Genomic DNA, 16,149 nt, shown 5'->3' with positions numbered 1-16,149 from the left:
TGCCTCAGAAGCCAAGAAATTTCATCATGATTAATTGAACTCTTTAAGTAAAAAGACATGGGGTGGCTAGGTGGCACAGTGGCTAGAATACCACCCCTGGAGTCAAGAGGAACTGAGTTCAAATGCAACCTCAGACACTTACTAGGTATGTGACCCTAGGGAAATAATCTAATTTCAAATTTCCCTTTAGGGAAAAAATGATGAAATGGGATAATAGATGTCAAAGTATTTTGTGACCTTAAAATGCTAAATAAATATCTACTGATAATATTATCACATAAGAAGACAGAGGAATAAGCCAGGCCATCAGAATCCTCGTTCCCTATCTCTGTAGATGATCACCATTTGTAAAATTTTTTCCAGAGTTCACTTGGTGAAACATGGAGTCTGTGAATTTAAAATATATGTATACTCTATCACATAATTCTTCGATATCTTTTGGCTGGCATAAGAGAAGCAGCAAGTAGAAGAAGGATATCTATCTCTGTGTATATATACATATGTACACATATGTATATATATTATATATAAAAAACTTGTGATATGTATATGACTAAAGCACCTAATGCCATTTTAAAAATGGGAACACTTTAATTTAAATCATCACTCAATCACATATTGGCAATAAACTGAGGGCTAAATGTCCTTTGAATTGGAATGACTTTACACATGAATTATGTTGGGATAGGTCAAGTAAACAATCTCAGTCTAAGGATCATCTATGAATTATCAAGGAAGTTGAGAAGAGATAAATTCCAGAAACTGGGACAAGTGTGGCTTCCTAGAGTAACTCTGCTGTGCAGAAGGAAATCCCTAAGGAGAGATTTTGGCTTAAACCTTGGCCAGGTCTTCTTACTACTCCTAGTCTACATGCCTGAATGGGCTGGATGAATATCATGCTTGCTTTATTGGTAGCTTATATCATGTATTGGTGCAATGCTTCTGGAAGATTTTGGACTTCCTATCTTTCCCTGCTTTCCTATCAATTCCCTTGTTTCACCTGGATGTCATTGTCCACATCACAAGTCAAGAAGATGCATCATGCTCAATGGAGCTGCTTAGCTGTTCCATGGATGGAGGCTGTGATTTAAACCTTTGTCAGAAGCACAACTCTCAGTCACCACATTGCTTAATCATCTTTATACTCTCTAAGCTGGAACTCACTTTCCCTGGAACTCTGGATGTCCTTGAGGGAATGTGTCACAGACTTATGTACCAGCTGTTTTTATGGAAGCACTTTGGCTAATATTTCTTTGTAAAAACTGTTTAAATCTGAATGATTCAATTGATTCTCAACGGATAATTTCAGAGGGAAACAAACTAATGGGAGCTCCATTTTATGGAATTAGGGAATACCCTCTGAAGAAGTTTTTATAAGCTAAGGAACAGGAGTGGGATAGGGATGGGAAAAACATGGAGCCAAATTCAGGGAATTTAACTTCTCAGTGGGATTGAGTGTTCCAATAAGGATCCATAGTGCCTACATACGATATAATCAATGAGAATTTGGGCTAGGTGATCACTTCTACATCTAAATATATAATCTTGTGATATAGGTAAGCAAAGACATGTCAATATGGAACTCGTTCTGAATACCTTCCTTTAAATTGATGATTAATATTATTAGCCTTCCTGTTTGGTTTTGCTTGTCTCTGTTACTAACTCAAGTTCATTACATTCCCAGTGAAGCACCACTCTCCAACTCCCTACATCCTTCTCTCATTATCTTGTCTCGTCATAAGCATCCCTCCCATCATGATGAAACTACAATGAGGAAGAAAATGTCAGCTGTTGACGGTATCATCTCTTTCTTGGAAATTTCCTTCATTTTCTGTTGATTCCATCTTTTCATGAACTCCCAGTCCTGTATAAAAAGAGACTCCAGACACGATCCAGGCACAGATTTGCAGTGTCTCTCAGCCTGTGCTCTGCTCCTCCAGCTGCTCTCTCTCAGGATCATGAAGGTCTCTATGGCTGCTCTCTCCATCCTTATGATCATGTCCTTCAGATCTCTAGCATCCTCTGTACCATGTAAGTGGGCTTCTTCTTGCCTTCTATGGCTGTATTCAGGCTCCAATCATGAGCTAAATAGAGCTCTGGCCAAAGAGCACCCACAGTATAATCAAAGGAGTCTGGTAAGGGAGGGATGGAGAGTGAGGCTGGAGAGGGGAGAGTGGGAAGGTAGGAACAGGGATGCCTTCTAAGCATTTTGGATTGGAAAGCATTAACATGCCCTTAACAATATGTGCTGGTAAACATGCAAGCTCAAGGCAGGAGAAAAGAGCAGAAAGGGCCCAAGACTGGCTGCTAGTGACTCTGACACTAAGTACCCATGGGATCTGCAGCAACTGGATTCCTCTATAAAAGTTAGAAATTGCATGGATTTCTGACATCCCTTCTAGCTCTCATCTTTCAGGTTTTCTCTGTGTTCCCTTTTGGGAAGGAGGGGAGCAGATCTGACCCTCCTCTAGGTAGGATGAGAATCATACTTGGTGCTGGAGAGAACCAGGGTAGGGAGACATGAGGGACCACATCCACAGTGTGCCTGATGGAAAGCATGTTGCTGAGATAATTCCAGCACCTAAAGGTATGACCTTACTCATTTTAGGGATCTCGTTCCTTTACAGGGAGTGTCATAACTTCTTCCTTCTGCTGCTACAAATATAACGAGCGGATCCCAAGACATCTTGTGCAAAGTTATGTTGAGACCGGCAGCCAGTGTTCCAAACCAGCTGTGGTGTGAGTATTTGCCCACTGAGTTTCCTTAGGGTGAAAAAGGGTGAGATGATGGAAAGAGAAAATGAAGCTGTTTGGCAATTGGGCCAAATGGCTACATGAGGCAACTCAAATAGATAAAAGGGAGAGCAGTGGTCCATGTAGTCCCATACCCAGGTTTGGTCCTCCCAAGAGCAAGATGGAAGCGACTCCCTTCAATGGAGAGATAAAGGGAAACAACAGGAATCAGAGGCTGAAAAGGAGACTAAGATAATCTCTTCTAAAGAGGTCTTTAAAAAGAAACAGGTGGACTCAAGGAGTCTGATGGAGATTTCAGAAGATGGAATAGTGGTTCCTTAATCCCTTCTAGAAATCTGCAGGGAGTTGGGAAGAGGGCAACAGAGAAATCTTCCTTTCATCTCCAGCTGAAAAGGTCTTTGGTCTCTCATGTCCTCTCCTCTCATTTCACAGGTTCATAACTAACAATGGAAAGGTGTGTGCCAACCCCAGAGATGCCTGGGTTCGGGACTATATTAATTATGTGAAATCAAGGTCTAACCCTACAGGAAAATAGACTGAGCCAAAGGATTCAACACTCAGAAGCAATCTCCCCAGACCCCAGCCTTCCTCGAAGCTTTATATAAGTGAAATTTAATTTATGTAAATTATTTGGTGGCAATTTGGGGTATTTATTAGTACTATTTGCACTTTTGGAGGATACTGGTCTTCCCCATGGAGAGCTCTGTTAGCAGCCAAACCTTGGTTCCTTTGAATCCTGGGGCCATTTGTTGGATTATAACCATCTTTTGGACAAAGATTTCATAATAAAACTTTTTCAAGCTATATGATTTCTGAGTGTTTTTGGTTTTCTCAGCAGAAATAGGATTGTTGGGGGCAGCTAGGTGATGCAATGGATAGAGCACCAGCCCGTAATCAGGAGGACCCAAGTTCAAATTTGACCTCAGACACTTAACACTTCCCAACACTTCCTAACCCTAGCCAAGTGACTTAAACCCAATTGCCTCAGGGGAAAAAAAGTTACTATGACAGAAATAGCATTGTTCAGGTGTATTTTCTGTATTATTATACTAGGTAAGGGAAGACTTGTCAGACAGCATTTGTTCTGAAAGAAATAAAATTTGATAATTGAAGTGTATGACAATCTCATTTTGACTTAGCACTTTGAATAGTTACCAAATGTCTAATCTACCTGGAGAAACATGGCTTCCAGGAGTAAGAGGCTAATGCCATTCATATTCTGGCATGTGGCCTATGTTCAGTTCTGGGCACACAGTTTAAGAAAAATATTTGGAAGCTGATAGTGTGCCAAGGAAAGCAATCAGGAAGAAAAAGAGTCGAGAGTCCCTGATTTAAGAATGAGTTGTAGGATGACCAGTGAAGAAAGAAAAAATTCAGGATCTTCATTGTACTGATATTCAAGTACATACTTAGTTTTTATGGAAGCACTATTTCACCATGAGCAATGGGTAGAAGTAACAAAGAAATAAATAGAAACTTAATCATAGCACAACCAAACAATAATTAAAGCTGTCCAAAACTGAAACCAGCTGCCTCAAATGGCACTTAGTTCCTCTCCTTTGAGGCCATTAAACAGGCCTGAGGTGGGTGACTACCTATGGAGGTAGTTGTAGTAGGGTATGTCTAATGGGGTCCCTTTCAAATCTTCAATTCTACGATTTTATGATTCTGAGAGAGAACTGTCAGGAAATAGTATGTATGTAAGGGATAGGCTCAAAACACAGTGGAAAATCCGTGTCAGAATGGAAAAGAGAATGAGGAAAAGGGGTCATCAAAAAGGGAAGTATTCCGCATGATGTGATAACAGAAAAAAATATTACATTTGGAGTCAGAATTACTAGGTCCAAATCCTGTGTTCACAATCTGAGTGACTATGTACAGCGTAGCTAAACTGGGCTTCTATACAGATTCAGTACATTTAACTTTAATTTAAGAAGTACTTGTTTTAAAGTTGGAAAAATCCCTATTAAATTGGCTAATTTTGATTTGGAATCAGCAGGTGTAAATTCTTAGTACTGCCACTTTTAGTTTTCAAATGATATTTTTTAAAGACATTAATTGCCATAACAATGCATATGTGTGTGTGTGTGTGTGTGTGTGTGTGTGTGTGTTAGACTATTGAATGAGCAAAAAAAAAAGTCAATTGGCCCCATTCTCAAAGTAAATTATAAAATGAAAGATGACAAGTCTCAAGCAACTGTCAATCAGACACTTGAGGTTAAAGAGAAAAATCCTTGGATGAACAGGTGTGAAGATAGGAGTGTTTGGATTGACTGAGGATACTTATTCATATCTTGTGTTTCTTATCAAACACAAGCTCAAAGAAAGTGAGGAAGAGGAAGAGGTTAAATTGGAGAGAAAGACACAATCAGAGAGAGAGAAACAGACAGACAGACAGATAGGTGGACAGACAGATGAATGGAAAGACAGAAAGATACAGAGGCAAACAGAAAAAGCGTGCTAGAGGAAATCAGACAGAAAGACAGAGATAGAGAGATAAAAACAGAGATAGACAGATGGACAGATAGAAAGACACAGACACAGAAACAGAATGCTAGAAACAGAATCAAGAAAGAGATAGAGTTACAGAGAAAGAGATAGAGAGATAGAGACAGAGAAAGAGAGAGACAAACAGAGACCACAAAACAGAGACAGAGTGCTAAAGGGAATCAGAGAAACAGAGACAGGAAAGATTTTTGCAAGTATAAAATCCCAATATATGATTTAAAGCAATAGAGAAATTAGGCTTTCCTGAACTGCTCTTAATGGTCTATTTAGTATTAGGTAATTTATGCTAATGATCAGTAAATCCCTTTTTCCTGGATCCCTTTTAGAACTTTCTTCTTTCTCCTACTCCTCCTTGTATTATTTTTCCATTGATACTCTTTGTCTTTTTCTTTTTGCATCAGGATTCACCCCAAATTTGCATTCATTCACTCCCAAAGGAACCTGTCACTGTAACAAATAAGCATAATAAACAATCATGGTTATAATGTTTGCTCCTTTCTAGTACTAAGTATGGACTCTGGCAAAGGTGGAAACAAGTTTTATCATCAGTCTTTTGAAATCATGATTAGTCATTCCACTGATCAGCATTCTCAGTTATTTCAGTTACTTCTTTCCACATTTGCTGCCATTGTATGAATTCTTCCCCTGTCTCCTTTTCACTTAACTCTCATACAGAAGTAAAAAATGACATCACAGATCATGCAAACCCAAAGACAGCACTTACTAAGTAGGACTCTCTTCAGTCAAACTTCTGGAAAACCAAAAAGTCAGGAAAAATAATTTAGACAAAGATCTCACATTACTTCAGACACAATTTCACCATGAATAAAATGGTGATAACAACAATAAACCTGCCTGCCTACCTCAGAAGCCAAATTAATTACTTAATTGAACTTGTTAATTAATAATAAATTAATCAATTGAGCTCTTTAAGGTGAAATGAGGTGGGAGTGATTATGTGCACTGAGGATAGGTACCAGCTCTGAAGTAAGAAAGATTTGAGTTCAAATGTGGCCTCAGATATTTACTAGGTATGTGACTCCAACGAAATCGTTGAATTTCAATTTTACTTTAGGAAAAAAAAAGATGAAATAGGATAATAGATGAAAAAGTACTTTGTGACCTTAAAATATTATACAAATATATGTTGGTAATCTTATCACATAAGGAGATAGGAGCCACGATCTCAAGTACTCATTCCCTATTTGTGCTCGACCAGCATTTGCAACAAATTCTTCCATGGTTCCCCTAGTAAAATGTAAGAGTCTGTGAAATTAGAGGTATATATATATATATATATACTCTATTACATAATTCCTGGATATTTGTTGGCTGACACAGAAAAGCAACTATAATGGAGGTATTTACTTCTGTGTATACATTCAAACACACAAAGCATAGATATATACAAACACACACACACATTTCACTCATATATTGGTGATAAATTGGGGCTAAACATCCTTTAAATTGAAATGATCTTACACATGAATTATATTAGAAAGGTCAAGGAAGAAACCTCAGTCAAGGATCATCTATGAATTATCAAGGAAGTTGAGAAAGATAAATTCCAGAAACTGGACAAGTGTGGCTTCCTAGAGTAACTGCTGTGCAGAAAATGCCTAAGGAGATTTTAGCTTAAACCTTGGCCAGGTCTTCTTCCACTCTAATCGACATCCCTTAATTGGCTGGATGAATATCATGCTTGCTTTATTGGTAGCTTATATCATGTATTGGTGCAATGCTTCTGGAAGATTTTGGACTTCCTATCTTTCCTGCTTTCCTATCAATTCCCTTGTTTCACCTGATGTCATGTCCACATCACAAGCCAGGAAGATCATCATGCTCAATGGAGCTGTAACTATTCCATGGATGGAGCTATAATTTAAACCTTGTCAGAAGCACAACTCTCAGTCACCACATTGCTTAATCATCTTTGTACTCTCTAAGCTGGAACTCACTTTCCCTGGAACCCTGGATGTCCTTGAGGGATGTGTCACAGACTTATGTACCAACTGTTTTTACAACCACTTTAGCTGATATTTCTTTGTAAAAACTGTTCAAATCTGAATGATTCGATTGATTCTCAACACATAATTTCAGAGGAAACAAACAAAGCTCCATTTATGGAATTAGAATACTCCCTGAACCTTCTAAAGAAGTTTTATAAGCTAAAGGGCAGGAGTAGGATAAGGATGGGGAGAACATGGAGCAAATTCAACTAACTTCTCATTTGGATTGAATGTTCCAATAAAGATCCATAGTGCCTACATAGGATATAATCAATGAGAAATTTGGGCTAGGTGATCACTTCTACATCTAAATCTACAATCTTGTGATTTAAGTAGGCAAAGACATGTCAATATGGAACTCATTCTGAATACCCCTCCCCCTTTAAATTGATGATTAATATACTATCCTTCCTCTTTGGTTTTGCTTGTCTCTGCTACTAACTCAAGTTCATCACATCCCTAGTGAGCACCACTCTCAATTCCCCATCCTTCTCTCTTTATCTTGTCTCTTCATAAGCATTCCTCCCACCATGATGAAACCACAATGAGGAAGAAAATGTCAGCTCTTGATAGAGCAAGTTTGAATTTCCAGTTTCAAATTCTCACTATGGCATCATCTATTTCTTGAAATTTTCTTCATTTTCTGTTGATTCCATCTTTTCATGAACTCCAGTCCTGTATAAAAGAGATCAGACACGATCCAGCACAGATTTACAGTGTTTCTCAGCCTGTGCTCTGCTCCTCCAGCTGCTCTCCTCAGGATCATGAAAGGTCTCTGGCTGCCCTCTCCATCCTCATGGTCATGGCTTTCAGCTCTCTAACATCCTCTGCACCATGTAAGTGGACTTCTTCTTGCCTTCTGTGGCTGTGTTCAGGCTCCAAACACAAGCTAAATAGAGCTCTGGCCAAAAGAGCACCCACAGTATGATCAAAGGAGTCTGGTAAGGGAGGGATGGAGAGGGAGGCTGGAGAGGAAGAGTGGGAGAGTGGGAAAGTAGGAACAGGGATGCCTTCTAAGCATTTTGGACTCAAAACATTAACATACTCTTAACAATATGTGTCTGGTAAATATACAAGCTCAAGGCAGGAGAAAGAGCAGAAAGGGTCAAGACTATCTTCTAGTGACTCTGACACTAAGTACCCATGGGATCTGCAGCAACTGGATTCCTCTATAAAAAGTTAGAAATTGCATGGATCTCTGACATCCCTTCCAGCTCTCATATTTCAGGTTTTCTCAGGGTTCCCTTCTGGGGAGGAGAAGACAGATCTGACCCTCCTCTAGGTGGGATGAGAATCATACTTGGTGCTGGAGAGAACCAGGTAGGGAGACATGAGGACCACATCCACAGTGTGCCTGATGGAAGCATGTTGCTGAGATAATTCCAGCACCTAAAGGTATGACCTTACTCATTTAGGGATCTCGTTCCTTTACAGGAGCATCATAACTTCTCCCTTCTGCTGCTACAAATATAACAAGGATCCCAAGACATCTTGTGCAAAGTTATGTTGAGACCGCAGCCAGTGTTCCAAACCAGCTGTGGTGTGAGTATCTACCCACTGAGGTTTCTTAGGGTGAAAAAGGGTGAGATGATGGAAAGAGAAAATGAAGCTGTTTGGCAATTTGGCCAAATGGCTACATGAGAGCAACTCAGGTAGATAAAAGGTAGAGCAGTGATCCATGTGGTCCATGGCCAGGTTTGAGTCCTCCCAAGAGCAAGATGCAAGCGACTCCCTTCAATGGAGATAAGGAAACAACAGGAATCAGAGGCTGAAAAGAGTCTAAGATAATCTCTTCTAAAGAGGTCTTTAAAAAGAAACAGGTGGACTCAAGAGTCTGATGGAATTTCAGAAGATGGAATAGTGGTTCCTTAATCCCTTCTAGAAATCTGCAGGGAGTTGGGAAGAGGGCAACAGAGAAATCTTCCTTTATCTCCAGCTGAAAAGGTCTTTGGTCTCTCATGTCCTCTCCTCTCATTTCACAGGTTCATAACTAACAATGGAAAGGTGTGTGCCAACCCCAGAGATGCCTGGGTTCGGGACTATATTAATTATGTGAAATCAAGGTCTAACCCTACAGGAAAATAGACTGAGCCAAAGGATTCAACACTCAGAAGCAATCTCCCCAGACCCCAGCCTTCCTCGAAGCTTTATATAAGTGAAATTTAATTTATGTAAATTATTTGGTGGCAATTTGGGGTATTTATTAGTACTATTTGCACTTTTGGAGGATACTGGTCTTCCCCATGGAGAGCTCTGTTAGCAGCCAAACCTTGGTTCCTTTGAATCCTGGGGCCATTTGTTGGATTATAACCATCTTTTGGACAAAGATTTCATAATAAAACTTTTTCAAGCTATATGATTTCTGAGTGTTTTTGGTTTTCTCAGCAGAAATAGGATTGTTGGGGGCAGCTAGGTGATGCAATGGATAGAGCACCAGCCCGTAATCAGGAGGACCCAAGTTCAAATTTGACCTCAGACACTTAACACTTCCCAACACTTCCTAACCCTAGCCAAGTGACTTAAACCCAATTGCCTCAGGGGAAAAAAAGTTACTATGACAGAAATAGCATTGTTCAGGTGTATTTTCTGTATTATTATACTAGGTAAGGGAAGACTTGTCAGACAGCATTTGTTCTGAAAGAAATAAAATTTGATAATTGAAGTGTATGACAATCTCATTTTGACTTAGCACTTTGAATAGTTACCAAATGTCTAATCTACCTGGAGAAACATGGCTTCCAGGAGTAAGAGGCTAATGCCATTCATATTCTGGCATGTGGCCTATGTTCAGTTCTGGGCACACAGTTTAAGAAAAATATTTGGAAGCTGATAGTGTGCCAAGGAAAGCAATCAGGAAGAAAAAGAGTCGAGAGTCCCTGATTTAAGAATGAGTTGTAGGATGACCAGTGAAGAAAGAAAAAATTCAGGATCTTCATTGTACTGATATTCAAGTACATACTTAGTTTTTATGGAAGCACTATTTCACCATGAGCAATGGGTAGAAGTAACAAAGAAATAAATAGAAACTTAATCATAGCACAACCAAACAATAATTAAAGCTGTCCAAAACTGAAACCAGCTGCCTCAAATGGCACTTAGTTCCTCTCCTTTGAGGCCATTAAACAGGCCTGAGGTGGGTGACTACCTATGGAGGTAGTTGTAGTAGGGTATGTCTAATGGGGTCCCTTTCAAATCTTCAATTCTACGATTTTATGATTCTGAGAGAGAACTGTCAGGAAATAGTATGTATGTAAGGGATAGGCTCAAAACACAGTGGAAAATCCGTGTCAGAATGGAAAAGAGAATGAGGAAAAGGGGTCATCAAAAAGGGAAGTATTCCGCATGATGTGATAACAGAAAAAAATATTACATTTGGAGTCAGAATTACTAGGTCCAAATCCTGTGTTCACAATCTGAGTGACTATGTACAGCGTAGCTAAACTGGGCTTCTATACAGATTCAGTACATTTAACTTTAATTTAAGAAGTACTTGTTTTAAAGTTGGAAAAATCCCTATTAAATTGGCTAATTTTGATTTGGAATCAGCAGGTGTAAATTCTTAGTACTGCCACTTTTAGTTTTCAAATGATATTTTTTAAAGACATTAATTGCCATAACAATGCATATGTGTGTGTGTGTGTGTGTGTGTGTGTGTGTGTGTTAGACTATTGAATGAGCAAAAAAAAAAGTCAATTGGCCCCATTCTCAAAGTAAATTATAAAATGAAAGATGACAAGTCTCAAGCAACTGTCAATCAGACACTTGAGGTTAAAGGAGAAAAATCCTTGGATGAACAGGTGTGAAGATAGGAGTGTTTGGATTGACTGAGGATACTTATTCATATCTTGTGTTTCTCTTATCAAACACAAGCTCAAAGAGAGTGAGGAAGAGGAAGAGGTTAAATTGGAGAGAAAGACACAATCAGAGAGAGAGAAACAGACAGACAGACAGATAGGTGGACAGACAGATGAATGGAAAGACAGAAAGATACAGAGGCAAACAGAAAAAGCGTGCTAGAGGAAATCAGACAGAAAGACAGAGATAGAGAGATAAAAACAGAGATAGACAGATGGACAGATAGAAAGACACAGACACAGAAACAGAATGCTAGAAACAGAATCAAGAAAGAGATAGAGTTACAGAGAAAGAGATAGAGAGATAGAGACAGAGAAAGAGAGAGACAAACAGAGACCACAAAACAGAGACAGAGTGCTAAAGGGAATCAGAGAAACAGAGACAGGAAAGATTTTTGCAGAGTATAAAATCCCAATATGTGATTTAGAAGCAATAGAGAAAATTAGGCTTTCCTGAACTGCTCTTAATGGTCTATTTAGTATGTAGGTAATTTGTCGCAATGATCAGTAAATCCCCTTGCTTTCCTGGATCCCCTTTTGAACTTTCTTCTTTCTCCTACTGCCTCCTTTGTATTATTTTTTCCATTGATACTCTTTTGTCTTTTTCTTTTTTGCATCAGGATTGCACCCCCAAATTTGCATTCATTCCTCCCAAAAGGAACCTGTCACATGTAACAAATAAGCATAATAAACAATCATGGTTATAATGTTTGCTCCTTTCTAGTGCTAAGTATGTGGACTCTGGCAAAGGTGGGAAACAAGTTTTATCATCAGTCTTTTGGAAATCATGATTAGTCATTCCACTGATCAGCATTCTCAGTTGTTTCAGTTACTTCTTTCCACATTTTGCTGCCATTGTATGAATTCTTCCCCTGTCTCCTTTTCACTTAACTCTCATACAGAAGTAAAAAAAAATGACATCACAGATCATGGCAAACCCAAAGACAGCACTTACTAGGTAGGACTCTCTTCAGTCAAACTTCTGGGAAAACCAAAAAAGTCAGGAAAAAATAATTTAGACAAGATCTCACATGTACTTCAAGACACAATTTCACCATGAATAAAATGGTGATAACAACAATAAACCTGCCTGCCTACCTCAGAAGCCAAATTAATTACTTAATTGAACTTGTTAATTAATAATAAATTAATCAATTGAGCTCTTTAAGGTGAAATGAGGTGGGGTGATTATGTGGCACTGAGGATAGAGTACCAGCTCTGAAGTAAGAAAGATTTGAGTTCAAATGTGGCCTCAGATATTTACTAGGTATGTGACTCCAACGAAATCGTTGAATTTCAATTTTTACTTTAGGAAAAAAAAAGATGAAATGGGATAATAGATGAAAAAGTACTTTGTGACCTTAAAATATTATACAAATATATGTTGGTAATCTTATCACATAAGGAGATAGGAGCCACGATCTCAGAGTACTCATTCCCTATTTGTGCTCGACCAGCATTTGCAACAAATTCTTCCATGGTTCCCCTGGTAAAATGTGGAGTCTGTGAAATTAGGGTATATATATATATATATATATACTCTATTACATAATTCCTGGATATTTGTTGGCTGACACAGAAAAGCAACTGGTAATGGGAGGGTATTTACTTCTGTGTGTATACATTCAAACACACAAAGCATAGATATATACAAACACACACACACATTTCACTCATATATTGGTGATAAATTGGGGGCTAAACATCCTTTAAATTGAAATGATCTTACACATGAATTATGTTAGAAAGGTCAAGGAAGAAACCTCAGTCCAAGGATCATCTATGAATTATCAAGGAAGTTGAGAAGAGATAAATTCCAGAAACTGGGACAAGTGTGGCTTCCTAGAGTAACTGCTGTGCAGAAGGAAATGCCTAAGGAGAGATTTTGGCTTAAACCTTGGCCAGGTCTTCTTCCCACTCCTAATCGACATCCCTTAATTGGCTGGATGAATATCATGCTTGCTTTATTGGTAGCTTATATCATGTATTGGTGCAATGCTTCTGGAAGATTTTGGACTTCCTATCTTTCCCTGCTTTCCTATCAATTCCCTTGTTTCACCTGGATGTCACTGTCCACATCACAAGCCAGGAAGATGCATCATGCTCAATGGAGCTGCTTAACTGTTCCATGGATGGAGGCTATGATTTAAACCTTTGTCAGAAGCACAACTCTCAGTCACCACATTGCTTAATCATCTTTGTACTCTCTAAGCTGGAACTCACTTTCCCTGGAACCCTGGATGTCCTTGAGGGGATGTGTCACAGACTTATGTACCAACTGTTTTTATGCAACCACTTTAGCTGATATTTCTTTGTAAAAACTGTTCAAATCTGAATGATTCGATTGATTCTCAACACATAATTTCAGAGGGAAACAAACAAAGCTCCATTTTATGGAATTAGGGAATACTCCCTGAACCTTCTAAAGAAGTTTTTATAAGCTAAAGGGCAGGAGTGGGATAAGGATGGGGAGAACATGGAGCCAAATTCAACTTAACTTCTCATTTGGATTGAATGTTCCAATAAAGATCCATAGTGCCTACATAGGATATAATCAATGAGAAATTTGGGCTAGGTGATCACTTCTACATCTAAATCTACAATCTTGTGATTTAAGTAGGCAAAGACATGTCAATATGGAACTCATTCTGAATACCCCCTCCCCCCCTTTAAATTGATGATTAATATTACTATCCTTCCTCTTTGGTTTTGCTTGTCTCTGCTACTAACTCAAGTTCATCACATCCCTAGTGAGCACCACTCTCCAATTCCCCACATCCTTCTCTCTTTATCTTGTCTCTTCATAAGCATTCCTCCCACCATGATGAAACCACAATGAGGAAGAAAATGTCAGCTCTTGATAGGCAAGTTTGAATTTCCAGTTTCCAAATTCTCACTATGGCATCATCTATTTCTTGGAAATTTTCTTCATTTTCTGTTGATTCCATCTTTTCATGAACTCCCAGTCCTGTATAAAAAGAGGATCCAGACACGATCCAGGCACAGATTTACAGTGTTTCTCAGCCTGTGCTCTGCTCCTCCAGCTGCTCTCTCTCAGGATCATGAAGGTCTCTGTGGCTGCCCTCTCCATCCTCATGGTCATGGCTTTCAGCTCTCTAACATCCTCTGCACCATGTAAGTGGACTTCTTCTTGCCTTCTGTGGCTGTGTTCAGGCTCCAAACACAAGCTAAATAGAGCTCTGGCCAAAGAGCACCCACAGTATGATCAAAGGAGTCTGGTAAGGGAGGGATGGAGAGGGAGGCTGGAGAGGGAAGAGTGGGAGAGTGGGAAAGTAGGAACAGGGATGCCTTCTAAGCATTTTGGACTCGAAAACATTAACATACTCTTAACAATATGTGCTGGTAAATATGCAAGCTCAAGGCAGGAGAAAAGAGCAGAAAGGGTCCAAGACTATCTTCTAGTGACTCTGACACTAAGTACCCATGGGATCTGCAGCAACTGGATTCCTCTATAAAAGTTAGAAATTGCATGGATCTCTGACATCCCTTCCAGCTCTCATATTTCAGGTTTTCTCAGGGTTCCCTTCTGGGGAGGAGAAGAGCAGATCTGACCCTCCTCTAGGTGGGATGAGAATCATACTTGGTGCTGGAGAGAACCAGGGTAGGGAGACATGAGGGACCACATCCACAGTGTGCCTGATGGAAAGCATGTTGCTGAGATAATTCCAGCACCTAAAGGTATGACCTTACTCATTTTAGGGATCTCGTTCCTTTACAGGGAGCATCATAACTTCTCCCTTCTGCTGCTACAAATATAACAAGCGGATCCCAAGACATCTTGTGCAAAGTTATGTTGAGACCGGCAGCCAGTGTTCCAAACCAGCTGTGGTGTGAGTATCTACCCACTGAGTTTCCTTAGGGTGAAAAAGGGTGAGATGATGGAAAGAGAAAATGAAGCTGTTTGGCAATTTGGCCAAATGGCTACATGAGGCAACTCAGGTAGATAAAAGGTAGAGCAGTGATCCATGTGGTCCCATGGCCAGGTTTGGTCCTCCCAAGAGCAAGATGCAAGCGACTCCCTTCAATGGAGAGATAAAGGGAAACAACAGGAATCAGAGGCTGAAAAGGAGTCTAAGATAATCTCTTCTAAAGAGGTCTTTAAAAAGAAACAGGTGGACTCAAGGAGTCTGATGGAGATTTCAGAAGATGGAATAGTGGTTCCTTAATCCCTTCTAGAAATCTGCAGGGAGTTGGGAAGAGGGCAACAGAGAAATCTTCCTTTTATCTCCAGCTGAAAAGGTCTTTGGTCTCTCATGTCCTCTCCTCTCATTTCACAGGTTCATAACTAACAATGGAAAGGTGTGTGCCAACCCCAGAGATGCCTGGGTTCGGGACTATATTAATTATGTGAAATCAAGGTCTAACCCTACAGGAAAATAGACTGAGCCAAAGGATTCGACACTCAGAAGCAATCTCCCCAGACCCCAGCCTTCCTCGAAGCTTTATATAAGTGAAATTTAATTTATGTAAATTATTTGGTGGCAATTTGGGGTATTTATTAGTACTATTTGCACTTTTGGAGGATACTGGTCTTCCCCATGGAGAGCTCTGTTAGCAGCCAAACCTTGGTTCCTTTGAATCCTGGGGCCATTTGTTGGATTCCATAACCATCTTTTGGACAAAGATTTCATAATAAAACTTTTTCAAGCTATATGATTTCTGAGTGTTTTTGGTTTTCTCAGCAGAAATAGGATTGTTGGGGGCAGCTAGGTGATGCAATGGATAGAGCACCAGCCCTTAAGTCAGGAGGACCTGAGTTCAAATTTGACTCTCTTCAGCCAAACTTCTGGGAAAACCAAAAAGTTGGGAAAAAATAATTTAGACAAGATCTCACATGTACTTCAACTCACAATTTCATTATGAATAAAATGGTGATAACAACAATAAGCCTGCCTACCTCAGAAGTCAAATTAATTATTTATTGAACTTGTTAATTAATTATAATTATGATTAATAATAAATAAATTAATTGGGTCTTTAAGGTGAAATGAGGTGGTGGG

General features: G+C 39.3%; 1 protein-coding gene across 1 annotated transcript; it reads left to right on the top strand.

Moving 5' to 3' along the window:
• Nucleotides 1-14,077: 14,077 nt before the first annotated feature.
• Nucleotides 14,078-15,792, top strand: LOC116423764 (C-C motif chemokine 3-like). Its single transcript, XM_031969158.1, has 3 exons — nt 14,078-14,263; nt 14,868-14,979; nt 15,427-15,792. Exons 1-3 carry the CDS (start codon nt 14,083-14,085, stop codon nt 15,527-15,529), a joined length of 396 nt encoding a protein of 131 aa, XP_031825018.1. The 5' UTR covers nt 14,078-14,082; the 3' UTR covers nt 15,530-15,792.
• Nucleotides 15,793-16,149: the final 357 nt, after the last annotated feature.

This window comes from Sarcophilus harrisii, chromosome 4 (assembly GCF_902635505.1).
Source record: "Sarcophilus harrisii chromosome 4, mSarHar1.11, whole genome shotgun sequence".
In the NCBI taxonomy this organism is placed as follows: Eukaryota; Metazoa; Chordata; class Mammalia; order Dasyuromorphia; family Dasyuridae; genus Sarcophilus; species Sarcophilus harrisii.
Note: the sequence above shows the minus strand (reverse complement) of the source record. Positions and strands in the feature narration are given on the sequence as shown.

Coding starts and splice junctions, on each gene's coding strand:
- LOC116423764 (XM_031969158.1), top strand. CDS start 14,083: ATGAACTCCCAGTCCTGTATAAAAAGAGGATCCAGACACGATCCAGGC. Junction 14,264..14,867: donor TCTAACATCCTCTGCACCAT/GTAAGTGGACTT, acceptor GTTCCTTTACAG/GGAGCATCATAACTTCTCCC. Junction 14,980..15,426: donor TGTTCCAAACCAGCTGTGGT/GTGAGTATCTAC, acceptor CTCATTTCACAG/GTTCATAACTAACAATGGAA.